Here is a 13,318-nt window from a genome sequence, read left to right as displayed (position 1 = left end):
AATGTCAAAAGTCAAAATCGACAAATCCCAATAATCCCATACAAATCCTTCGTAGACTGGGGGAGACGCCGTGTTTTCATCATTTATTATCGTTTTACAAGAATTAATCCGACAAAATGTCTATGTCGGATCTAAAGCATTCATTGCGGAAATATGAATTCCCTCAATGTGCGAAGGAAGCTCTTTTAAGAATAGGTAAAACTTTCCTGTTATGCATTGCAATATAGGCTTTTTGAGAAAAATGCTTATTTACATTATTATTTGCAGAGCAACTGCTGGCCGGTCGTGCAGCCCCCAACAGTAAGCAAGTAGACGTAGCTATGGAGATAATTTCCGAGTTCATATTCTGCGAGTCCACGCGACGCGGGGAGCGGAGGGGTTTGAACCCCCTACAAGAGCTACAGCTTATTGATGTGATCTGCGAGTACTTATCGAGCTGTACGAATGAGACAACGAAGAACACAATATTCTTGTCTCTGTTTGGAGGGGGAGATACTCAGAAGAGACTGAAAATATTGAGTATACTTGCTAGTATGGCTGTGTCAGCTTCCAGTACACCAGTGAGTATTTAGTCATTATATCCTCTGTATAAAAGATTTATGCGCATAAAGGATTTTAACACATTCACTGCCCCCGACGCACATGTGCGTCCACTGTCATATAAGTTTGTTCCTAGGCCACTCCCCCTGGCAGTGAATGCATTAAGACTTATAAATCTAATTTATTGTTTTGTGACGCACCTTCCTTTTATGCCTTTTTTTACTTTGCTGTCTAAAACATAATATATTTCACAGAGATTTACTTTGTCCCCAGGTGCTACTAGCAGTAGGTGTGTGGCTGCAGCAAATGGGCTGCTCATCACCACCATCCCTGCAACTAGTAGAAAACATCATCAGAGACCACTTTCACTTGAACACATTTAACCAAACAGCTCTCAAGAGCTTAGCCTCCAGTGCCCCTCAGTTTGTAGCCAATTTCATCACAGCCGTCACAGAACTGTACATGCAAGAGGTGAACGGTGTGAGGAAACTCCCGCCTAAGAACTTACTGGAAGTGATCACGTCTTGGGTGGGTACCAAAGAAATCTAAAGCTTGAAAATTTATTGTTTGGGGTTTTCGAGTGCCACACTCATTCCAAGCTAAACTGTGACTGATTGAATTAAGGACTGTATATTTTTTTGCATTTTCACTATGACTGTAATACTTTTAAATTTTTATGCATTTTTTTGTACATATTAAATCTGTTCCTTTCCTTTTTTGTTTTCTTCTTGTCCTTTATTTGAATGTTTTTAAACAATACATAATTTTCAAAGACCATTTTATCAGATGCATGTCAAAGAAGCCTAAATAAGAAATTAAATCATTTATTTATCCTTTCAAGTATACATTTTGATGAAATTCGTGGGACACTTGCACAAAGAAATTTAAAAATAAAATTAATACTGCAACAACTTTTTTTTCCAGGTGTACTCCAATCCAACCCTATGCCTCTCCGCGCAGAATAACCCTCCGCAACTGCCGCCCGGTTCCATCCCGATGGCGGCCGTGACGCCTCTTGCTGGACTCGTGCACTGGTGTACACTAGCACCACTCTATATAGACACGGGTATAAAACCATAATTGTAAAAAAAAAAAATAAAAAAAAAATAGATAGATATCATACAGTAGAAAGACAAATAAATAACTTATGTACTAAATACATCTATAAATAATACTAAATTAAAACTAACAACCCTAAATATATCTAAGATAAAATAAAGAATATAAAAACTACTCAAAGAGAGCTCCCCGCGCTACCCCCGGCGCAAAGGTGCCCATGTCAAACTAGTTTATTTATATTTCCACTATAGTTTAACTGTACTTATTGCTCAAAGGTTGACTGACTTGACTAGTAGTTCTATGTCTATAGCATTAAGTCTATGGTTTTGTAAGTAATTTTTTGTAATAATGGTGATTTCTTTTGTGATAGTTTTGTGTGAAATACTTATAGCCATACGGTTTCCTGGTGAAGAATTATAAGAGTTGATTTTGTCGTCATTATAACAATATAGACTACATACTACATACTTAAATATTTTATTTGACAGACTCCGAAATGGTTGAGGTGTCACCACCGAAAAAGATCAAGATAGAAGGAGAAAACCTGGCACTGATCAAACCTGTGCCAACTAAAGTGTTGACAGAGTCTGAGCTTTATATAAAATTACATTTAGGTAAGTTTTGACACTAATATTACTTAAATGTTAATGTGTGAAAGTGGTTTAACAATTTTTCACTAACATTAAGGTCGTAAGAACAGTTGGGTTTACTTTTACGACTTCAAGAACAAGATAGAAGGATGTAGTGCTAAAAGGACATGAGTGGGCAGAGTGAGTGCAAGTTATCCGAGGAAGATGTTGTGGACAGGACGAAGTGGAGGTTAAGCAGGAAAGCTAACCCCACCACCATGTGGGATAGATAGCTAGGAAGAGAGAGAGATCATCATGATATAAATTTGAAATACCTATCCTAAATAATAATATAAATAAATTGAGTTTTAGGGGTGAATGTGGGCTGTTGTATAAAATGGCGCAACTGAGTGTATGATTCCAGTCGTAGTATAACAGCCCCTACACATTTAAGATCATTATACACTGCGAATATTTTTAATTTATTTTAATAATGTTGCACGCTATGAGCTTTATCGGGCGCGAGTGTAGCTATTTATCAAAATAACGTTCAACTTCGACAGGCGTGCTGCACAGCCTGCGCGGGCGGCGCGGCTTGGGCGGCGGGGGGGCGGGCGGCGCGGTGCACGCGGCGGCGCTGGCGGCGCCCGCGCCCGCGCTGCAGGCGCACGCGGCCGGCCAGGCGCGCCCGCAGAGCGACGCTAAGCTGCAGGTATGTACAGGCACCAGCAATAGCCATAGCACCTGTAGCGGAGTGGCAATTAGATCGGAGAGAGTGGAGAAGGTTGGAGGAGGCCTTTGCCGAAGGGCAAGCAGACAAAGAATACAAAAGATGTGAGATAATAGAGGGATATGCAACTGTTTTTGTCCTGTAAATAAAGGCTATTTTATTTTTATTAATAGTTCCTAAGTGGGCGAGGTGTTAAAATGATCTTGACGCGACTTTATTGTTAAGAGAATAAGAGTGCGTCAAGGTCAATTTGAACACCTCGCCCGCTTAGCAACTTCTGCAGCTGACTCTACTATAAAACAGTTAGGCCCACTTGCACCATCCCTCTAACCCGGGGTTAAGCGGTTAAACCGTTAACTTAGTGTCAAATTGTATGGGTAACCATGGCAACTCCAGGTTTAACCGGTTAACTCCGGGTTAGCGAATGGTGCAAGTGGCCCTTACTGTAAAAACGCGACACAAATTTTCCCTATAGTTTGACAAAGAGTTACTCATTGATGAGGATGACAATGATGCATAAACAGAAAATCACACTTGTCTTTTTGTAATAATGGGAAAATATTTTGCATTTTAACCAAAAGTTTGCTGACGAGAGCCCCACTTACATACAGACCACTATTTCAGTTTGGTCAGGCATTAAAATTATCAAAATGTTCATGCTTTAAATTAGTTCTTCCACTAATAGAGTCTGTGCGGAATAAGAAGAGCCGTAGAGTAGAATATGTATTGGATCTCATAAATTTCACGACTCTTCTCTTTCCAAACAGCTCTAGCCCACTGTTCTGATTGTGTATCTTTAAAACTGTAACTTTTTTCCCAGGACTGCCTAGACCGACTAGGCCAAGCCGTGCAAGTGGCCCTCTCATCTGACTGCGTGTATGGCAACATCAATCACCTGCTGGCAACCCTGGATTCCCTGCCAGAGAACAGGTTGCTGCGAATTGTAGTGCAAGCACATCGCTCGCTTTGCTGACAGGATCAGGCTATTGAGATTGATTAGATCTGTACGTTGCTACTAAAATACCACTTTACATATGTCAGTGGGGAGACACTCCTGACTTCGGTCGAACTCGGCTCCGTTCGGCTCGGCATTGCTCCGAGCAATTATTAGGGTTGGCACCACTTGACTTCCTTGTGCGTGCACGATCACAGATAAGATAATCACTTGAATTTTGACAACCCTGAAAAGCCGAAAGGGATAGTGCTATATATTAGAAAGAGATAGCACGACTCGACTCTGAATCGCTGTCAAACTTCGGGTTTGTAGGAAGTGTGCTTTCTGTACGGTAGTACTATTATTTCTTGTGTGGATATTTATGTCGTTGAAGATTCTTTGGGGATGTTGGGGAAGTACAATGGTGATAAATAAGTGTGTTTTAAAAATGAAATTTATGGCAGAAACTTATTTAATTATTATGAAAGAAGTCAGCCTAGTCAGGCAACCAAGCAATTACTTGTCAGTGTATACAGAAATATGTATTATGTTTTCATAGAAGATGAATTGCTGTACAAAGGAAATGTTAAATTAAGTTTATAAATAAATGTATTTTGTAAATAACTTATAGATTAAAGACTATTTCATAAAACTAATGTGGTAGTTTCATTGTCATAATATAAAGGAATTTATTTAGTCTTCATGTAAGGGGTCATCCATTAATTACGTCACACCAATTTCTAGGTTTTTTGACCCCCCCTCCCCTTGTCACACTTGGTCACATTTGGCAAACCCCTCCCCCCTAGTGTAACGTCACATTTTTTCTACGAAATCGCCAAATCGAATTAAGTAAATACCTAAGTATTATTAATATTTTATAAAAATATTTTTGACGATATAAATATTAGTAATTTTATAACCCAAAACTGCTTAGGAAAGAAAATTAAATGATTAAAAACTATTTTCGTTTTAAAAACTTGTTATTTAAATGTACAGCAAACTAAATAATTTAAATAAATTTTCGGTTACTGATGAAGTTAAAGTGACGTCACAAAGTTTGTGTCGCCCCCCTCCCCCATGTCACAATATGTCACATTTTCTTGACCCCCTCCCTCCCCCTAAACGTGTGACGTAATTAATGGATGACCCCTAATAACTCAATAGTCTAAAATAAGAATACAAACATTTTTATACTAAACTAGTTTATTCAAAAAGGCTTAAACCTACGACTCTGTTTAATCTGAGCTATTTTCTTCTTGTCCTCTTCAAACTTCTGTCGCAAAGCTACCACATGCTTCATTTTCGACTCTCTAATCTGGAACGTGTAGAAGTTCTTCAATTCTTTTCGCTTTTTATTTTTCTCTTCTTTAGCCATGACTTTGCTCTCTACTTTCTCGGAGCGAGCGAAGCTCTGGACTTTTCCCTTCTTAGTGACCGTGATCCAGCCATCATCATCCTCTTCCTCTAACTTCTTTTCTTTATCCTCAGCTTGTTTAGTTTTCTCATCATGTTTTGTCATGAATGCCTCTACTTTTTCTTTCAGCTCTTTTGCGAGCAGTACAGAGTTGTTGTATTCTTCGACCCACTTCTTCATGCCGCATTTGATCTGATATTTGTCAAAGTTAACAGGGACGAGTTCCGTAAGAGCTAGAGCTTTATCTAACTGTGCTACTTTAGCAAAAACTATATAGCCCACTTTGAAAATAGGTTTCTGGATGACTGGAAGGAATTTGTCTACAGTTTTTGTTTCTGAGGGACCCGGCTTTTCTAAAAGAGCCACAGATTTAACAGTGCCAGCGTCTCGAAATGCGTTCCTGATTCCATTTTCGTCAATATATGGAGGTATGTTGACGACGAATAAAGTTCTGCCTTGAGGTCTGTCCTCCGTGTGATCCCTTACCGCATGCTCTTTGATATAGATTGTGTGGGGAGACTCTGAATCATCCGTGACTTTTAATTCTAAAGCTGAAACCAAATATTGCGTTATAAAAGTGAATATTATGAACTGTCTTTAGAGACAGACTATATAGTATTAATAATCATTTTTTTATTTTATTTATTTCCACACATTATGACAACGTACCTTTGAAAATTAGTGGACGTTTACTAGACTTCATGTTTTCGTTTCCAAGTTTCATTTAGTTTTCTAATTCATTATTTATACACGAAGAAATAGGCAATACATGCCTTTGTAGTATTAGAGGTTATAATCATTTGTTGTGACTTTGATGACAATGAACTCTCGTTCAGGAATTGTGAGATGATTCTCTATGATTGTCATTTTATAAAATAAATAATTACAGTAAAGAAACATGTTCCCTAAGAATTATTATTTGAGTAATTTATTCAAAATTGTTCAAGTCCTTCTAATAATATCTGTAAATATTCAAATTACGATGTAAAATATTTTTCTTTCATTGTTCAGAAATCTGTTAAGCTTCAGTTTTTTTAAAGTGACAGCTGTTACAATGACGTTTTAGAAAAATGTGAAAATTGTCTATGGTAACGTTTTCGTTGTGTGTTGGCTGAAAGAAAACGACTGTTTTGACCGTAAATTTGCGTAATTTTGCGGCCATGTGTGGTCATATTCGTGCCCCTAGAGACAATTTTAGTGATGTTATCAACCACTGCAAATAATAAAGTGAAAAACTTGAAGGGGTCGGAGCCCCCCGACGTTCTTGAAAGGGAAGAAATCGCGCAAGAAAACACGGATGATAAGGTCAGAGGTTATGTTGGGTCGTATGATGCATCGTCTTCTTTTGGCGGGCCGAGCCGAGACGGGCGTTTTCGGCCCCGCGGCCGGGTTACGGAGTTTCGACACTCGAGAGGCGGCGGGCGCGGCGGCCGAGGAAGAGGCCTGCCGCCCCGCAGCGACCGAGATCTCGATGGTTCCTTTAAATATCACGAACCGTTAGCTCATGCCGCGGCTGATTCCTGGGCCCAAACGAACACTACTAAAAATTTCTACGAGCGATCCGAACTGGCTATCCATCTGCCCGAAGACCCACGCATATCGAAACTGTTGCGTCGCCTGTGTGCCGAGGTGGACGTCGAAAAGTCCCTCGCGATATGCAGCAAGCTGCAGGAGGCAGTCATGCTTCCAGAAAATGCCAGATACATTAGAAGATCTTATGACATACTGGTTGAATCGCTACTTGATGTGCTGTATGATGCCCCCGGGCCAGAGACAAAGGAACAAGCTGCTGTTGTCCTAGGCAGGATTGGTTACGTTATGGGGCCGGATTTCCGTAAGCATCTGGAGTGGATTGAGACCACATATGCAGCACATAATAGCTCTATCAAACACCTGCTCATACTGTCCTTTTCTGAGACATTTCAACTGGACTTTCAGACACCAAATCTGTCGGAGTTTGCAGAAACAACTCTGGTTCGCCTTCAAGTCATCATAGAGGGCACTGACTCAGCCGATGTCTTTATGGCTGCCATAACTGCCATGATAGTGATGTCTAACTCATACCCAGAACATTTTGCCAATCATTTTGTGGATACTGTGGACATTTTAGTTGGCTGGCATGTAGATAATGCTCAACCGAGAAAGATCAAGGAGTTCGCTCTACAATCACTGTTTAAACTGAGCCGTCACTGGCAGGCTGATGTTGGATTCTCAGTAAACCTGCTCAACCAATTTGTTGAGGATATGGTAGCTTATTCAACTGACCTGGATTCTAATAAAAGTGACACAGATACAGAATCTACATCAGCAGAGGACTGCATACAGAAGATAACCTCATTTCTTAATGTGTTTAATACTGTTGTAAAGAGTCTGGGCAGTTTACTCAGCCCAACTACATCTCAGACTGTCAGCTGGTCTTTCCTGACTGAATCTATAACTAAGATACTTCAGGTACTTACTAAGACTTTGAAAGATGATGCAGAACCTGATTTGATTGTGGCCGGAAATGAAAGCATTACATTACTATTGAAGCATTTACAAACTAAAGCTATGTCAAGCTTCCCGGCTTTGTTCTCATTGATTTCTATGGAGATTACAACCTATTTGAATGATGAAGAAAATGTGTGTCTCAGTGTCATTGACTTAATATCTAAAACTGTCAAAGAGATTGCATCAAACCTTCCTATAGAGTTTATCACTGAAACAATAGGTCCCGAGTCTAATTTACGTCAGTTGCGAAATTCAGAGAGTGCCCTTGTTCTAAATGGGGTAATGTCAGTATATAGTAACCTATTGAACTTAAAGAATATCCCACTGTTGCAAGAAACTTACAAGTTTGTACTTACAGACATACAAAACTCGTATTCTATTATCGTGCCTGACATACAAATCATTCAGCCTGAATACACTGATGAAGTATGCAAAGAAGATGCTGAAAAAAATGTTATATTTTACCTGCAATGTCTTTCCGAGCTTGCAAATGCTAGTAATTCGATCATTGGCATGTGGGCTCTGCAGCCAAGTATTTTAGAACTCCTGGCAATTAAAATGCGTCCCGAAGATGATAAACTGAGCCAAGATAAACCAGCCCTCCAATATGCTGTGCTGTATTTGCTTTATTCCCATTGCAGAAAGAACAATCATTTTATTGCATCAAGCGATTTAGTAAAGATGAAGAACTCCCAGCAGAGAGCAAATGATATATTTGGCTTATCCAAATTAAACCTTGGAGAAGTGAAAGGCACAAGCCCTACATCTGGACACCTAGCGGTAATTCTCAACACATTGAGTGTAATATTGGAAAAGGAAGTTTGCAAGGAAACCATGTTGCTTGTCCTTCATTGGGTTTCAGACATACTTAGCCAGCTTGACAAGTACCTACCAATTGTCAGTATGTCTAAAGGATTCCTCATTTTAACTACAAACATGCTATCTCTAGCTTACTGTTTTGACGATGATATTGTGCTGATTGTTATGAAAAACAGCCAGTTGCTGTTGAAAAATAAAAACCTCAGTTTGAATGCAATGGTATTGAAAACTATAGCTGTGTTGTGTGTATTACACATGGACAATCAAAATGACGCAGTGTCAAACATTTGTATGGAAGTGCTTTTTGAACTTCCATGGGATATAGTGCAACTAGAGCTTGACAAACAAGTCATACAAGTATTCAGATATCGAAAAATGAGCCTACATCTGCTTAACAATGAAAGTAAAGCGAACTCTCTAAAAGAATACCTTTTGAAAGGGTCATACACAACCTTGTCAAATCAACATTTTAAATCAATAATCAATTGTATCCTTCAGTCTACGGTCGAAGATAAAAATTTATTACTAAATGCGTTTTTAACTTCTTGGCCCTTGCATTCTCAAGACGCCGACGAGAACAATATTCTGTTTTTCCGACAATGTGCCACGAATTTTTCATCAATTTGTATCAGCTGGGCACTGTCGGAACTGGCTTTGACTACTGTAACATTAAAACTGAGAACTGCTCTTGGGAAACCTCAAGAAACATTCATGAAAATAGAAGGAGCACTGAAAGGGATTGCAAGAGAGACTTCCTCATTAGAAACTAAATATGTGTCTACAGATCAGCGAAATTTAATGGATGTGGTTGTTGGAGAGCAAATGAGATCTCGCTGGATCACAGAGTTTATGATGTTCCTTGAGAAATACATATATAATGCTGCTGAAGGGACAGCTACAGTGCTACCACCAGTCGCCAAGCCCGTACGGACGTTCTTCTATACAAACTGGACAACATGTCGAGATTGGCAGAACAGGCTGCGGCCGGCGTCTCTTGCTGTCAGTCAATACGCTGGCCATTACGGCGCCGCTATCTACCACGCCTCGCTGATTCTCCAAACTGCTGCCACCTCTACAACAAACATCGATATCGAAGCTATAAGCATGAATCTAGCTCGTGCCCTCATAAAAATCCAAGAGCCGGAGGTATTGCACGGACTCTACGTTTGGATCAAACAAACGTTTGATAAAAAGCTGTATTGGCTAAAGGGCGCAGCAGAGCAGGCTAATTCGCGACACGAGTTAGCTTTGGAATTCTATAAAAAACTAAACAATATGAAAACCCAAGAAGACAAAAAAGAATCTGGTGACACGCCTCAAACAGAGACTAAAAGTGAGAAGTTCATTGACGAACAAATGATGGACAGCTACAAGCATATTCAGAATTGGGAGGATATGCAGGAATGGAAAGAAAATGAGAACCAAAAGAAGCACAATTCGCCGTGGAACTCATTCACAGCACTGCGAGTATTCGAGGGGAGTACTGAAATTCCCGACGAACTTACTAATTGGGACATTCTTGATATGAACTCTAATGAAATCTCTAAAAACGCTTGCTCATATCAAAACCTCATAAACAAGATTGAATCGACGTTAGTGTGCACTGCTGTAAACGTGTGCTACACCGATAACTTCGAACAATATGAGCGTTTGCTAACAGATTGCGACGCTCTGCTGAAATGTAGCGCTCAAGAATTCGCTAGAACGAATGCTGTGCATTTCATGAAAGACATTGCAGTGCTTCAATTGGCTAATCTAGGTCTAAGAAATATCGCCAAGAATGGAAAAGTAATTTCAAATCCATTCAAACCGTCAGTTCTAAAAGAACACAAATATGGCACGGATTTCGAAAATCTCAGTCGCATTCTTTGGTGGAATCAATATTTTACGAAACTGAACATGACTGAAGAGAACATCTTCTATGCAGAGTGCCTTCGGTTAGATGTAATAAAGAATGCCAGGAAGCATTCTAATATAGGAATGGCTAAAAGAGAACTATTAAATCATTTCAAACATAATTCAGCATTCCAAATGTATCTTGGTAACGTTGGTAATTTAGATGAACTGAGTGAGGTGTTGGTAATGTCAACAAACACGTATGATTTAGACATTTGGACATTAAACAACACGACGGCTCTAATGGAATTATGCAAACTAACGTATGTTAAAGAAGAAACCAAAATGCAAGCTATAAATTTGTGCTCGAACATATCCCTTGGATTCTCGCAAAGACTTGCAATGGGAGAACAAAGTTACGAACTGCGTGAAAAAGGAACTCGGATGCTTTTAACTTTGTCTAAATGGATCCAAAGTCAAACCGAGAACGAAAATATCTTAGAAGTAGATTCACCTTTAATGAAATTGGTATCCGCTCTACCTGAAATCGGTCTTGTGGACAATAACATCTCTGAAAACGTGATCCCGCTAGCTGACTCCGCTGTCGGCAAACTACTGCAGTTTGGAGTCAATCAATGTCCAGGACTTGCTAAAGCATGGGCTAATTTCGCAGCTTGGTGCTTCAGATGGGGCAGGAAGATGGTTGAGTTCAGTTCAAAGACGCGTGAACAATTAACTGACAATGATAAAGTTCAGATAGAGAGCGTCATGATTGGATGCTCGCCACAGGACTTCGAAGCTGTATGTGAAATCTTATCAAAAACGAAGGCCACATGCGACGACGAAGATATTGATTGGAATGAGATCAACACGTCGGAGATGATAGAGAGCCAACTTCGCACGGTGCCTTCCCTGAGCAACGCATTCCCTGAACACCTTGCCTTGCTCGTTGATATATGGCGCCAAGCTCAAAAACGAGTATTTTCTTACTTTGAGCTGTCAGCAGACGCTTACTTCAAGTTCTTGCAGTTAATATGCGCCTCGGATTACATAAACCATAGTGGCGAAAATGCAGTCGTAAATGCTACTTTGAGGCTTCTTCGTCTCATAGTAAAGCATGCTATGGAACTTCAGACAGTCTTGGAATCTGGATTAGCGAACACACCAACGCAGCCATGGAAAGTGATTATCCCACAGCTCTTTTCAAGATTAAATCATCCCGAGACTTACGTGAGGAAATGTGTTTCTGATCTGCTATGTCGACTCGCGGAGGATACGCCTCATCTTATTACATTTCCTGCTGTTGTTGGTGCCGTAGAAAACGAAACGAAAGATCTGACCGAGCTTAGTGTAGCAAGATCTTATTTGTCGCATGACGAAGAAAACAGTCAACCTGATAGTGACTTAGACGATACGGCTAGTGACAAAGTCGTTAATAATGAACTAAATTCTTGTTTCTTAGACATGGTGGAGACATTAACGAAGCAAGCACCAAAGACAATACTTCAAGTGAAATTGTTAGTGAAGGAGTTACAGAGGATTAATCTTTTGTGGGACGAATTGTGGCTTGGAACACTCTTGCAACATCACTCCGAGTTCACTAAGAGGCTCTCACAACTAGAGACGGAAGTTGCTAGAGTTAAAGATAATGCTAATTTAAGCGCTGAAGATAAAGAAAAGCTGATTAAGGAGAAACATCGAATTATATTTGAACCCGTTGTATACGTATTAGAACAACTAGAACGTATCACGTCTGCAAAACCAGAAACTCCTCACGAGGCAAATTTCCAAGCTAAATTCCATAATTTAATAACAGAAGTAATCGAGAAACTGAAAAATCCGACGAATCCTGAAAAACCACAAGAGTCTTGGGCACCTTTGAAACAGTTACAGCTTAAGCTCCAACAAAAAGTGAATAAGAGAACTTCTTACATTTTGAGGATGTCAGATATTAGCCCTGTGTTAGCTGAACTGAAAAATACTGTTATTACGATGCCTGGAGTCCATACTAACCAAAGGACTGTCAGAGTGACGATAAAGTCAGTTGAAAACAATGTGGCTATCCTTCCAACTAAAACCAGGCCAAAGAAATTGGTATTCTGCGGCTCAGACGGTAGAGCGTACACATATTTATTCAAAGGCTTAGAAGACTTACATTTGGACGAAAGAATAATGCAGCTGCTCTCCATTACAAATACAATGCTGGCTAGAGACTCCGAAAACAATGATAATCAGACCTACAGAGCGCGGCACTACTCCGTGATTCCTCTAGGACCCCGTTCAGGGTTGATCAGCTGGGTGGATAACGTAACGCCACTCTTCGCGCTTTACAAACGCTGGCAGAATCGCGAAGCGGCTATTCTGTCCGCTAAAACCAACAAAACTGTCAACGTGTTGCGCCCTTCAGAACTGTTCTACAATAAATTGAACCCTCTTTTGAAAGAAGCTGGTATACCTACTGAGAATAGGAAAGAATGGCCGGTATCTATACTTAAACAAGTGCTCCAAGAGTTAGCAGCGGAGACTCCTAACGATTTACTGTGGAGAGAGATTTGGTGCAGCAGCGTGTCTCCCGAGCAGTGGTGGCAGATGGTCCGTCGGTACAGTTACTCAGTGGCAGTGATGAGTACAATAGGCTATATAATCGGCCTTGGTGATAGACATTTGGACAATGTGATGGTGGACTTGACATCTGGTGAGGTGGTGCATATAGACTATAACGTGTGCTTCGAGAAAGGGAAGACGCTGCGGGTTCCGGAGAAGGTGCCGTTCAGGATGACCCCGAACTTGGTGACGGCGCTCGGCGTGACTGGTGTTGAGGTGAGTTTTGTTTTTATTGTTTGGTTGGGGTTTGGGTTAAAAAACGCTATCACTTATTAATTCAAAATTTGCAGATTTATATCGTCAGTCAAAAGAATATTTTACCA

General features: G+C 40.2%; 3 protein-coding genes across 3 annotated transcripts in view; 2 read left to right on the top strand and 1 right to left on the bottom strand.

Annotated features, from left to right (window-relative positions):
• The first annotated feature begins 50 nt into the window (after nt 1-50).
• Nucleotides 51-4,431, top strand: LOC134668732 (integrator complex subunit 15). The gene is made up of 7 exons (XM_063526174.1): nt 51-195; nt 268-560; nt 814-1,068; nt 1,465-1,606; nt 2,088-2,213; nt 2,732-2,880; nt 3,719-4,431. Exons 1-7 carry the CDS (start codon nt 117-119, stop codon nt 3,869-3,871), a joined length of 1,197 nt encoding a protein of 398 aa, XP_063382244.1. The 5' UTR covers nt 51-116; the 3' UTR covers nt 3,872-4,431.
• A 576-nt stretch (nt 4,432-5,007) lies between these two features.
• LOC134668731 (ribosomal RNA-processing protein 7 homolog A) lies at nt 5,008-6,056 on the bottom strand. Its single transcript, XM_063526173.1, has 2 exons — nt 5,916-6,056; nt 5,008-5,797 (listed from the first exon to the last, which is right to left on the bottom strand). Exons 1-2 carry the CDS (start codon nt 5,968-5,970, stop codon nt 5,040-5,042), a joined length of 813 nt encoding a protein of 270 aa, XP_063382243.1. The 5' UTR covers nt 5,971-6,056; the 3' UTR covers nt 5,008-5,039.
• Nucleotides 6,057-6,392: 336 nt separating this feature from the next.
• LOC134668633 (serine/threonine-protein kinase SMG1) overlaps nt 6,393-13,318 on the top strand; it is a gene marked incomplete at its 5' end in the record, with an annotated part of 286,060 nt that continues 279,134 nt past the window's right edge. Inside the window, one exon of the mRNA XM_063526074.1 lies at nt 6,393-13,211. Within this exon, the coding sequence (XP_063382144.1) occupies nt 6,393-13,211 (6,819 nt within the window). The remainder of the gene's footprint in view (nt 13,212-13,318) is intronic.

The sequence above is a fragment of the Cydia fagiglandana genome, chromosome 11, assembly GCF_963556715.1.
Source record: "Cydia fagiglandana chromosome 11, ilCydFagi1.1, whole genome shotgun sequence".
NCBI classification, from domain to species: domain Eukaryota; kingdom Metazoa; phylum Arthropoda; class Insecta; order Lepidoptera; family Tortricidae; genus Cydia; species Cydia fagiglandana.
Note: the sequence above shows the minus strand (reverse complement) of the source record. Positions and strands in the feature narration are given on the sequence as shown.

What these genes read in the sequence shown, in the direction of transcription:
- LOC134668732 (XM_063526174.1), top strand. Translation starts at nt 117, where the DNA reads ATGTCTATGTCGGATCTAAAGCATTCATTGCGGAAATATGAATTCCCT. An exon ending in TGTCAGCTTCCAGTACACCA is followed by an intron (nt 561 to 813) that starts GTGAGTATTTAG and finishes CTTTGTCCCCAG; the next exon opens with GTGCTACTAGCAGTAGGTGT. An exon ending in TTATATAAAATTACATTTAG is followed by an intron (nt 2,214 to 2,731) that starts GTAAGTTTTGAC and finishes CAACTTCGACAG; the next exon opens with GCGTGCTGCACAGCCTGCGC.
- LOC134668731 (XM_063526173.1), bottom strand. Translation starts at nt 5,970, where the DNA reads ATGAAACTTGGAAACGAAAACATGAAGTCTAGTAAACGTCCACTAATT. An exon ending in ACGTCCACTAATTTTCAAAG is followed by an intron (nt 5,798 to 5,915) that starts GTACGTTGTCAT and finishes ATTTGGTTTCAG; the next exon opens with CTTTAGAATTAAAAGTCACG.